Source organism: Xenopus laevis, chromosome 4S, assembly GCF_017654675.1.
Source record: "Xenopus laevis strain J_2021 chromosome 4S, Xenopus_laevis_v10.1, whole genome shotgun sequence".
NCBI classification, from domain to species: Eukaryota; Metazoa; Chordata; class Amphibia; order Anura; family Pipidae; genus Xenopus; species Xenopus laevis.
Window position 1 is genome coordinate 71672665 of NC_054378.1, and position 13290 is coordinate 71685954.

Sequence of the window (13290 nt, forward strand, 5' to 3'; positions counted from 1 at the left end):
TATTTGTGCTTCACCTAAGTTTTTGTAAACAAAATGGTAATGTAGATGAGCAATAGCAAGACACTTTTATCTCAAAAACAAAATATTGGATTGGCTAAAGAACAAAAATGTGAATGTCCTACAATGTTAAAGTCAAAGCCATGATTTCAATCCAGTTTAGAATCTGTGTGCATTAAATTCATCTGACTAACTTGAAAAAGCTGGGCCAAAATTACTCCAAAAAGTATGCAAATTACACACTTACCTCAAAGGATTTACAGTATATGCAAACAATGTCTGGGCGCTTTGCTGATGCGGTTCCTGTTTTGTGCATACTATGTTCATATATGGGTTCAGAGAGTAAGCAGAAAACAGAAGCCTGTAAAGCAGGGGGTCCCCAACCGCCGGGCCACGGACAGTCTTGAACTGGGACGCCGAGCCTACCGACCAATTAATGGAATTGGATGCCGACCCCTCCCGACCATCCCCCCCCTGTCCTTGCAAAAAAATTTGGCCCTACAACGTTCACCTGGCCAATAAAGGTTGGGTTGCTGTAAAGACAAAAATGTGAGGTTACTAAATTACATGTATGACAATTAAGGACAATGTATAAATACACTGTAAATCCATTAATATTTTCATAACTATTACACCAGATGGAAACAATAAAATAAATTAAATTTTCAAGGTTCATTTTATGTTTCTGTGATGTTTGATTATTTTAGTGAGTCTGAATTGAGGGATATGGTTAATTGAGTGTTGATGGTGAATTAAGGAATTTTTAATCCACAAAACACATCTTTACTAACAAAAGACATAATGAGAGGCTATTTGCCACTGTCTCTCTATAGACCAACTAGAACATCTGCTCTTATATCACTTACAAATCCTCTAATGAAGCCCTGATGTGAAACAGACTGAGGTCTTGGCTTGGGGGAAAAATAATGAACAATAAAGATATCAACACATATTTGTACAAGGCTAGACAAAACCAAACAAACTCCCTTTTGTGTACATAAACTGTAATTTCAGTGAATTATGCACAGACTTAATTAGGAGTTTTAATTGCTAATCATCTCCCAATAGGTTTAGCACTGTTATCAATTAATTATCCACAGAGCAGCAATGTTTGGCTAAGAGGAAAGTGAGATGACTGCAGAAAATTGTTACATATACTGCCACTTAATTATGTACTAAAAAGAAGCGAAGAGACAAGAAATATTGCATTGGCTTCTAAATTACATCAAACACCTTACTATACACATTTACCTATTATGAGCTTTCTTACCTACTGAGTATGTATTTACATGATTGTGTTATAATGTAGGCTCTTATCAAAAAGAGTGTTTTAATGTACAATAAAACTTAAATTACTGTTGCATGTTTACTTCAGGAACCCTAAAATGTATATACTAACAGTGGCTAAAGGAGAGCGCTAGGGTCCACTAGGGTGCACAAATAAAACAACTGCTAAACTATACATTGTGAGTATTTTGAGTGGTTTGCAAATTTTGGATTGAAAACATTTTTAATGTGTTTCAAGTGTTGTCTTGACTCCTATCGTTTTTTTATGCAATAAAAATGTTGTAAGCAAAAAGTCCATAGATCATCAACCCATGGGTCATAGGTTTAAAGCTGGCTATACTTATACTTATACTGATAAAGATGATTTTGCTACCCATGTTTAGGTCCTTTCATGGGCTGATATACTATTGAGTTGGTTTGGAGGGCATAAGTCAGCAGCTTTTATTAGTCCTTATATAGCAGGTGTTTGCAAATAACAGTGTTCTGATTAATTTAAATAGCGTTGTGTTGGGGCCTACTTAACTGAGGAGGCTTTGGTAGTGTTGTTTGTGGAAAGCAGACTTATGAACTCTAGATAGTATCAGTCAGTGCCTCGAGTGTACAGTGTAATTTTGGGCCCCAGTCCTAAGAACGTTATTATTGAGTTGGAAATGTCTATAGACATGCAACCAAATTTGGAAAGTATTGGAACAATTAAACTATGAGGAAAGTTGGGACTGTTTTCTCTGAAGAAAAGCTTGAGAGGGAACATGATTACATTACTTACTTATGTACAAGTACATTAGAGGAGATTGTGGACCAGGGGTCCCCAAACTTTTGAACCCATGAGCAATTCAGGAGCAATACAAGCATGGAAAAAGGCCCTGGGGATGCCACAATAAGGGTTGTGATAGGCTTTTTGGTAGCCCTATGTGGATTGGCAGCTTTCAGGTGGCTGTATTTGTCAGAACACTTGGTTTTTATTTAACCAAATGTTGCCCTGATGCCTGGAATTTAAAAATAAACACCTGCTTTGGGGCCACTGAGAACACCATCCATGGGGTTGGTTAGCAACGTGTTGTTCGTGAGCTACTGATTGGAGATCACTGTTGTAGACAGATAGCAGTTCATTATATTTTCATCCTATTTACATTTACAGACCTTACATTTATCAACATAGAATCTCATCTGCTACTTAGTCACCTAGATTGCCACTTTTTCAAGATTCTGCTGCAAGGATGTAATATCCTGGATAGAATTAATTAGACTGCATAGTTATGTATCATTTTGCAAACACTGATACATTAGATCTGATACCCTCTCCTAAGTCTTTAATAAGCAAGAACCCTGCAGGACCCCACTAAGAAACTTATTCCGAGTACAGAATGTACCATTAACAGACACAATCTGTACACGATATTGAAACCAGTTTCCTATCCATATATAAACCTCACCTTTGTGTATTAAATACATCTTCGCCTTTGCATCTTCTCTCTCTGGTATGAATTTCCTATTCTTTTTTCTGATTTCCTAAATGACACCTGCAACCCTGATTCTCTTTGGGTTAAATGTGGGTACTGCACTTGATATTGTGTGCTCACCCAAGCATGTTATACTGATATGCAGAGCTCCAGACTCTCATAACTCGACTGTCCAAATCTGTTCTAATTATGGGTCTTCTTTGCAATAGTAACTTGATTCTGTTTATACATGTTTACATTTGTGTTGTAGAATTGGCCACTGGATAGTTTTTATTCATAGAAGAGTTTTTTTTATATGTAATAGAAATGAATCTACATTGTGGGCAGATCAAACCACCTTGTGTGTATTTTTTAAATTAAGTGTAAAAAAACCCTGGGGGGGTGTGTGTGTGGGAATGATAGACATTAACATGAGGCCCAAACCTGAACTATTGAAAGACTGATGTGGTTAGAGTTGTGCTCTCTGGTTAATTTCACATCAAGGTAACATAATTCCTATGTAGGTATGGGATCGGTTGTCCAGAAACCCGATATCCAGAAACCCGATATCCAGAAAGCTCCAAATTTCAGGAAGGCTGTCTCCCATAGACTCCATTTTAATAAAATAATTCAGATATTTCAAAATTATATTCCTTTTGTCTGTAATAATTAAATAGTACCTTATACCAAACTAAGATGGTATTAATCCTTTTTGGAAGCAAAACAATTCTATTAGGTTTAATTGATGTTTGAATGATTTCTTAGTAGACTTTAGGCATGCAGATCCAAATGTGGTAAAGACTCATTAACTGGAACACCTCTGGTCCTTAGCATTCTAGATAACCGAACCCATACACGTATTCCTTTATATTTACCATGTACCATACCTGATAAAAAGTTTGCTGCATTTGTTTAAAGATGTCAGCTATATGAACAACATTGGCAGTGAAAGGATGGTAGTTCTTCTCTACTAATAGTCTTTTGTTTCTAATAATATTTCAGGCTTACAGCTTTGCTATTGGAACTTGGCCCAAGAATGGCCTCCTAGACATGAACAAGGGTATGAGTCTTCAGCACATAGGGAGGCCCCACAGTGGAATAGGTGAGTACCATATTTTTTGCTTAAATACAACATGCTATGCAAACTTCACTGTTTATGGTGATGTACTCCCTCTATACACTGGCTGCTTGAAACAGCGCCCAAGGATGTCATTATAAAGATGGTAGCTTTGTGGGTGATATGTAATTACACTGCTAACATTTTGGGAAGGAGGGTAAGTATAAAGAAGGAGTTGTTAAAAATATTTGGATAACGTATATGAAGATTTTCATTTGGGCATATTAGGTGTAAATGTGTTTTGTAAAGTTACTAAAAATTGAATGTGATGCGTCAGAACACTAAATATCATCATTCTGCTGATTCACACACAAGGAACAGTAACACAAAAAATCAAACTGTTTCACTATTTTGTACTGTTGCTGCACTGGTACAACTGATTTGTTTGCTTCAGAAACACAACTATAGTTTATATAAGCAGGCTGCTGTGTAGCCATGGGGGCAGCCATTCAAGACTGAAAAAGGAGAAAAGGCGCAAGATAAACAGCAGATAACAGATATTCTCTGTAATATACAATGGGACTCTTTGGAACCTATCTGATATCTACTGTGTACAGCCCCATGGCTGCATAGCAGCTTCTTTTTATAAACTATTGTAGTGTTTCTGAAACAAACACAGCAGTTTTACTAGTGCAGCTCAACAGTACATTATACTGTTATTTCTTTAAAATACTTACATTTTTTGGTGTTACAGGTCCTTTAATTGGTTTAAAGGACCAGGGCTTAGGGATATACTATACTGTATATATGTTTTTACTCTCTTTTACTATCTCCTTAGTTTCATAATAAATGCTAAAAAGCAAAACACATCTTTTCAACGATTCTTCTTATTGTTTTTTTCTGCCATTGCTTCTTCTTAAGTCTCTCTCTATAAGAGCTTTGTTCATCCACCTTCTATACTGCTGCATGGATTAAATATGCACTGGTAGATTTCACATGCAATAGCTATCCATCTGGGCTGTGTGTGTCCATTTAAACCAAAAGGGTTAACTTTGTTCTTGGCCTCTATGTACCAATCTCTCAAATCAATACATGTTAAGGAGATGAATTATTTAAAACTTAGCAGCATTTAATTAGTAAGACTGGTCTGAGGGATAGCTCGCCGAGAGTTATTGACAGGAGTTGCATTAAAATTTGGTTCCCACTTTAAGTGGGCATTCAATTTACTGTTATGTGGGGACAGCAGTGGAGGTTTTGGTAACCACGTTTTCAGACAGGAATAACAGCACTAAAAGCAAAAGGGAAGACGAGTCTCAAAATATATTTTCAACACATTTCAAGCATGTTGTACTTTGTTTTTCTTTTTTTTTTTTGATGATTAACTTCAGCCTCTGGCACAATAAAAGGGAAATGCACTTTATAGTTATACATTAAAGTCACAGGAGTTGATTCTACTACTGGCCATTTTCCAGTAACTGTATTTGCATGGTTAATTGTAATGATTTCTTTGTACAACCCTCTTGTGCAAGCAACCTTTTCCAAACCAGAATAACAAAGCCAGGTCAGTTAATAAATTGTCACAGTAAGTCTGTAAAATGGTAATGCTGTTTCAGGGCTTTGCCTGGCAGATCTCTGAAAAAATCCTGGTCATAGGTTCAAATTCCGACCTGACTGACCCGCCTTTCATCCTCAGGAGGTAGTTATGGGGTTTCCAGTTATAATTTAGTCATAATATCAATCTTTTGTCAGGAGGAGCTTTCCATGAGGCGTATGTGAGTGTCTTTTACTTCCTTTCTGCAGCTTTGGATACAGCCCATTACACGCTAAGAGTTCCCAGCACTCCTGCAATCAATGGTTTAATTGATACTTCATGCAGTTGATGTATCCAAGAATTGAGTAATATTGTCCCCTCAAAATGAGTTCAGTGGCTACACCAAGTTATGAAGTGTTCTCTCTGTTGGTTTGTCTCATCACCTACAGTTTATACATTGCTTCCTCTACTTGATTTAAAATGAGTGCTTAACATTTAAAGACTATGTTCTGTTTGCATCATTAATTGTAAGAACTTGTGTAGTAAGTGCACTGTTTTGTCATAACAGAGTTTCAGTTTTGCTTTTGTTTTAGTTGATATTTCTTTAACCTTCTGATTTTATTGCATAAATCTCTACAGTTTAACACTTTTACACAATATGTTCACATGGTTAATATGCCGTAGAAAGCAGCATGGAACACCAGCAATGAAACTGAACACCTTGCAAACTCAATTGTTAATTAAAGTTATTTGTTAGTTATTTTTGTGTGTCTAATTAAGTATACTTTTCAAAGTGGCATGCAGGAATGTTAGTAGGTCTCACTGATTTTGTTTCACAGAGTCAGTGATTTCACAGAACAAGGGAAAATCAACATCTACATTAAAGACTTGTTGCAGACTTTTTTTCTTGAGTAATACTGGTTTCATGAAACTTGGTCTCCTAATTATGACCAACAACATGTGAGTGACAATGGTCAGGGATGTGCTGATCAATAATTCTTGGATTATGCTGAATATTAAACTAAACCTGAGCATATTTTCTCAGAATGGGGATGTAATCAAGTATTGTATGTCAAATTACACACAATTGTGCTATAAATTTAGATTTTATTTTAATTAGCCCTGTTTAGTAGAGTACTTTTGGTATAATATTTCTTTTATATATTTACTGCTCGGAAATCCTGACTGTAATCTGATGGGAGACCTTCAGCATTGGTGAAATCATGTTTTTGCAATGTTTGATTCTACATAGTTTGGGCAAGTGATTTTATATTTGGTACATTATTATCCCTCAATTACGATTAAGAGATTTATGCAATAAAAAGTTAAGCATTTGCTACAGATTTAGTAATCTATTGCATTCAGCCAACAGGTAGCATGTATTAGTCACCTTTTATAAGTTGCTATGACTGTGGGTATTATGGCACCAGGTATAATGGGGTAGGTGTTCCCTTCATTTATATTGTCTTTTTGTAGCTGATAATTAACCCTGTGATTCTGGGGCATCTGCACTCTTCATCTCTATTTTAAATGTGGCTTCTCCTTATCGTTATAGGATCACCATTTTTTAACAAGCCAGTATACCGTTCCAACTTTATCAGTGCTATAATTTTTCAACTGTTATCATTTGCTTTCATGTTTAGACCTATACAAACACTTATGCACACATATATATAGAATTATGCATACATGTACAAAACAAATGTAGATAACATTAGCCTTGGGAATCATGCTTGTCTAAGAAGTCATCTTAGCCCCTCTTAAAGGCATTCTGTTTATGTCCTGTGGCATAATTGTGTCCACCTGCATGCACCTTTTATCAAAAGAAAGCAAACCCAACTTAAATATTTTATTTATAATACAGTCTTCGTATACTAGACACAGCTATTATACAGCTATATGCCAGGTTCAATTAATATATAATATTAATTATAATATATACATTATAATATATAATGTTTTAGGTTTGCCAATTGTTTTTGGTTTAAGTAGTTTAACTTTGATTTTGTTTTAGAATTACCAAAGGGTGTGGTTTATATTTTTGTGCTTTGGGCATGATAAAATACCTTGTATGTTGTATTCTTAACTTCTATCAATCATCATGGAAAATACATTAGGAATAGTAACAACAAAAAAGGAGAAATGTACAGGTTACATAGCACATAACAGATAAGCCCTGTCCAATACAATGGTGTTTTATCTGTTATCTGCTTTGTAACCTGTGCCTTTTCGCCTTTTTTTCCAGCTTGAATGGCTGCCCCATGGCTACACAGCAGCTTGTTTATATAAACTATAGTAATCTTTCTGAAGACAACACACAGCGGTTACCAATGCGGAGTAACAGTACGTTATATTTTGATTACTTTGATACATTTTGAGTTTTTAATATTACTGTTCCTTTAAAAATAGAAGAGTTGGAGTTAGAGTTGGAGGTACCATAAAATGAGGAGTCTGAGTTGAAGGATTTATGTCTGACTCTACAACCCTGATTGGATCTTTCATGCATTCCACTGCAGGTGAACACAGTATGAAATGCAGCCCAGACTATTAAGTTAGTTTGTTCTCTAATGCATTCCACCTGCATTTGGCACTTAACCTGTGCAACAGTGAGTATGAGCAGATAGGAAATGCAAGCCTGAGTTTCTTCATGCATTCCCCTGTGGTGTAATGCATGAAAGATACAGTATAGAAGACTCTCAGGAAGTGCCTGGTATAGGGCACGAAACGCGTAGGACTTGTCTACACACCCACTGCATGTAACGCACTGTATACCGAAATAAAGCTGCACTGATACTGCAAAAAGGCGTCCCTTGATATGATTTGGTCAGCGCTCTGTACGTGAGTAAATTGTTTTCTCTGATGGAAACTTCGGGCGAGTTGCCGGAATCTCACAAGAGCTAGCGACCAACAACGAGACGACGTGCTGGAGTGGGCTCCGCCATCGGCGCCCCGGATTTCTAAAAAACAGTATAGAAGACTATCCCTAGAAATGAAGAATTATTGAAAACTGTACCTCTTAGGCCATACTTTTGATATCACCATGTGTGAGTCAAACTTGAAATTACTACTTACACTGACTGTGGGATGGGGATGCACAGTACTCCTCCATGGCCTCTTTAGTGATCCAAATGTGCAGATCAGTGCAGTTTGGTCATCCATATGTGGTGTAAAACTAGACACAGTCTGCTTATCTGACCCATGAGCCAAATAGATCTTAAAGGAATCTGTATGTGTGTGTTTTTTTTCCTAACCTGGCAACACAGTAGAATAAATTGTTTGTAGACTCCTATCCAGGTCATGCTGGTGATTTCAGAAATAAAGAATGATTATACTGCTATAAACTCTGATTTTAGATGGGGCATTTGATGTATTTGAGCATCATTCTTTGCTGCAGTTTTGGCATGTCAGGACAGAAAGATGTAAGTACAGGATTCATTTAACCAAAGGGGAGTAATTGGTGATGACATCATAAGCTGGAGAAAATATTAGTAATGGATCAAAGTATCAGGACCAGATTAATTTTTCCTTGAAGGAAGCAAGATGGATCTACTTCCACGCCCTAATAGCATTAGACCATGGCAGACACAATCTTATGTATCCTAGAGTAATAATGAGTCTGAAAATAATTGCAGGGCATTGTGATATGGTATAAAAAGCCATCATGGAAACTAACCAAGAATTGGGTCATGAATCTGAGTAAAAAACATTTGAACTTTATGTTCAAATAAATAGTAAGCACCTTTATAAATAGAGAAATGGGTCAGTGTCGATATGTCTTGTAAGAGTTTAAGCCTTTATGACAAAGATGCAACAGAAGAAAGAGTTTATGTAGACTAAATAAATATACATAATGTATGTATATAATTTGTACTTTTGCTTGACTGGGTGAAAAGAAAGAAATCAGGGTGCATATTTTAGAATAGATAAGAAATATCACCTGGAGAGTTCACAAAACAGCCATATTTAGTTGCATAATATTTGAAGGCTGGTTTGGCTGAAACATGTACAGTGGTGCTTGGGAGTTTATGAATCCTTTAAAGGGATTGTGTCATGGGAAAACATGTTTTTTTCAAAACACATCAGTTAATAGTGCTACTCCAGCAGAATTCTGCACTGAAATCCATTTCTCAAAAGAGCAGATTTTTTTCATATTTAATTTGGAAATCTGACATGGGGCTAGACATTTTGTCAATTTCCCAGCTGCCCCTGGTCATGTGACTTGTGCCTGCACTTTAGGAGAGAAATGCTTTCTGGCAGGCTGCTGTTTTTCCTTCTCAATGTAACTGAATGTGTCTCAGTGAGACATAGGTTTTTACTATTGAGTGCTGTTCTTAGATCTACCAGGCAGCTGTTATCTTGTGTTAGGGAGCTGTTATCTGGTTACCTTCCCATTGTTCTTTTGTTTGGCTGCTGGGGGGGGGGGGAGAGGGGTGATATCACTCCAACTTGCAGTACAGCATTAAAGAGTGATTGACGTTTATCAGAGCACAAGTCACATGACTTGGGGCAGCTGGGAAATTGACAATATGTCTAGCCCCATGTCAGATTTCAAAATTGAATATAAAAAAAGAATTCTGCTGGAGCAGCACTATTAACTGATATTTTTATATGAATGTGACCTAAAACATTTCAGAAAAGTCCTAAAAGTAGATGAAGAAAACCTAGTTAAACAAATGAAACAAAAATTATATTTGGTCACGTATAGTGATGGGCAAATCTGACCCATTTTGCATAGCCAAAAAGCATTGGTATGTGGGAGTAATTTTCGCAGCAAAACTTTTTTCCTTAAAATTTTTTTGCTCATCTCTAGTCATGTATTTATTGAAAAAACAATGATCCAATAACAGCTAGGTTTTATTCATCTACTTTAAGGGCTTGTTTAAAATTGATTATGTATTGGGTCACATTCATATAAAAAGATAGAACAATTTAAAGGATTCAAAAACTTTCACGCACCACTGTAGTACTCACTGTAGAAATTCCTGCAGTAAAAACACCAAGATGAAATCATAAGCTATGTTTTGTGCTCTTTGTATGTTTTTTTAATCTGTTTGAAAGTCTTTACAATTAGCTCTGGTTTGCTGCCTGTTGAGAAGCCTACACTGTAGGCAAGAGGTCCAAGTACTCTTGTTTTGTATAATTTCTAATTGTATCACTGGGGACTAAGAATGTTAGTGAGGAACAAGGGACCTGCCAAATTATTCTCTTTTACCTGTTCTTCTCTGTTTATTATCGGTGTGCCTGTCCATTACATTTTAATAGCAGCTTTTGGTTTTGTACTTAGTGTTTGCATACTGACCAACTTTTTTTAACCTAATTATTGGTTTAGGAGGTCCAAGATTCAGGAGCTTTGTCATTATCAGAACATGACTTTATATATAAATACTATAAAAATTGAACGCCTCTGCAGCCTATCACTACTATCAAGAACATGTTGCCATAGTATTCATCATTGTAGTTTACACCATCACCTGTTTTTCCTTAATATGTAAATATTTAGGGATGTGTATATTTATGCTTGTATTTGTGTTTTCAGAATTGAATATCAGTGAAAAGAAGAGTGATCATCACGTTCTTCCTCAACCCCCTGTATCTGCTTATGCTTTTATTTAGGTAGTAAAAGCACAGGAAGGTCAGTGGAATACTGTTCCACTTGCAAAGTATTAATTAGGCCCAGCAGAGAAAGAAGAGAAATAGCATTTTTTTTTCTTTCTCCCTCTCTCTCAAACGAAGAGGTTAATGGGATGTTCTGAGAGTAGACAGTTTTAATGAGCTTCAACTGGATGTGCCAAAAGTTTACTCTTTGTGTTAAAAGGGTCACACTGCAGTAGTTTGATTTGGATTGTCTCTTGAACCCCCAATGTCAGAGGTGAGCATCTGTCAGAGCCCAGGCAGAGCTGCATTCACTTAGTGACACGATTCTAATTAACTACCGGGGAGAGCTTTCACCACCAGGAAGACAGGAGCAGGTCTGAGGTGAGGCCTTCTTGCCTCCCAAATTGCTCTTTCTGTATACAGATCTCTGTTTATTTGTTAGAAAAGTAGCACCACAGCACTGTGCCGTGACATTGAAGGACTAAGAAAAACACATTTGCTAAGTGCAAGTCCTGTGGAACAGTACATGCGACCTTTAGCTAGCAGTGTGAGCTCTTTCACTTGTGTGTGTGTGTTGCTCTCTTGACAAATGGGGCACCCAAGTTTAGACTATGTGGAGCTCAAATAACCCCTGGTTCTTACTGTTGCTGTCTGATGTATGCAATTCACTGTCACATGCCCAAACTACAGTATTAACTAACATTAACTCAGATTTCATTGAATGCCTACATTTCTTTGCTTAATTGTCAATAAGTCTTAAAGTAAATTATCAGCAGGCAGTTGTTTGTGCTGAGGAGTATTTTTATGTGCCTAACTATTAAGTCTTGATTATGCCCGTTTCTATATTTAACTGTATTTACTTATTGGTCATATTATACCTCTTTGTATTTAACAACAACTATTTCTGATTTTTGTGTGAAATTATTTCTATATGTATCTGACATCATCAAAATAAGTCAGAATAAACGCTACAGTCACCCGACCCTAACCCACAAAATTTTGCCATTGTAGGACTCGTTCTATGACACAAAATCTTCGCAAGCAGTAGAGTACTTCCCCAGTCACACTCAACCCTAAGCCGCAATGGTTGCCACAAATTTTAAACCCAACCTGTCCATCCTGTGGTCAACCCACTGGTCAACTCGGGTTTTTAGTCAACCCACACATCACTGATGTTTAAAGGAGAAGGAAAGTAGGCTTTATCAGAAAGGTTTATGTGAATACACTAGTAAACCCTCAAAGTAATGCTTCTCAGAGTCCTCTGTCACAAAAAACCCTCAAATTTCTTTTCTTTTATTGTGTATACATGGGCTTCTGCATCAGACTTCCTGTTTTCAGCATAAACCTCCAGAGCATGGGCTTGAGCATGCTCAGTTTGCTCCTCTCTCCTCCTCCCCCCCCTCCTCCTCCTCCCCTCCCTGCTGTAATCTGAGCTCAGAGCTAAGAGTGAGCAGGGCGAGACTTAGGCAGCAAGCTGATATGGCAGAGACGATGTCTAGAACTGTTTACTCAAGTATGGAAAAGTATTCTAAAGAATAAAAATGGTGTTCTAGCTTGAGCTGTTGTGGCTAATCTATTGGCAATAAACTGTCTTGGTAGCTTTCCTTCTCCTTTAATGCATTTTAGCCACCATATTGTACAACATTTTTTGTGCATACTGCTTAGGAAGAAGGTATATTGCTGATGGCAGTATTGGTAGTTCAAGTTTGGACGAATCATCCTTAATATTATAATAGTTCTCCTCAATTGCTCAAAGTTTAGACACCATCAGGTAATCAGTGAATTATTTCATGTGTACACAATTTTTGTGTTATAGAATAATTGATAATTTATGGTAATAATATGAGTTACCAAACTCCATAGGGTCTTCCAGCATCTAATTAAACCCTCTACTGACAATTTATATGCAAAAACATGAGTTAATGACATAACTTCATCTTTTCATGCTTTATTTTTTTGCATGAAAAAGTTGTAATGGTTCTTTAGTCTTGTAAGTATCCCTTTTTATTAGTTAGAATCACTTGTTAGCATCAAAATATGACACATAGTAGCTATCAAAGAGCTTCCTTCCCAATAACAAGTTAACCCAGGAAGCTAGCTATCTTCTGTATATTTTTATAGTTGCTTAGTACAGGTATGCCCTGGAGGCAAGAGCTCAGTGAATGAGCACTAAGAAACCTGATTTCATGCATCTTAGTCATATTGCACTTGTGTTTGGGGCATTTGTATATGAAGTCTGCAAGGTGGAAATATTAACTGCTTTAATGCTTCCCTACCATAAAGTGTATCTTTGTTTATCTAAGTGAAGTCTGTGCTATTAACCACTTCAATGTTGCCCTGCCATCAGGTATAACTTGGGTACCTATAGAATCCTTGTAAACCAA

General features: G+C 36.7%; 1 protein-coding gene across 4 annotated transcripts in view; it reads left to right on the forward strand.

The window, feature by feature from the left end:
- eri3.S (ERI1 exoribonuclease family member 3 S homeolog) overlaps positions 1-13290 on the forward strand; it is a 166210-nt gene that overhangs the window by 78241 nt on the left and 74679 nt on the right. For 2 of the 4 annotated variants that reach the window (XM_018260853.2, XM_018260850.2), the window contains exon 7: positions 3726-3825. In XM_018260853.2, the coding sequence (XP_018116342.1) occupies positions 3726-3825 (100 nt within the window). Of the gene's footprint in view, positions 1-3725; positions 3826-5580; positions 6161-10847; positions 12108-13290 lie in introns of those variants that run through there. The other 2 variants (XM_018260852.2, XM_018260851.2) reach the window with 2 other exon arrangements.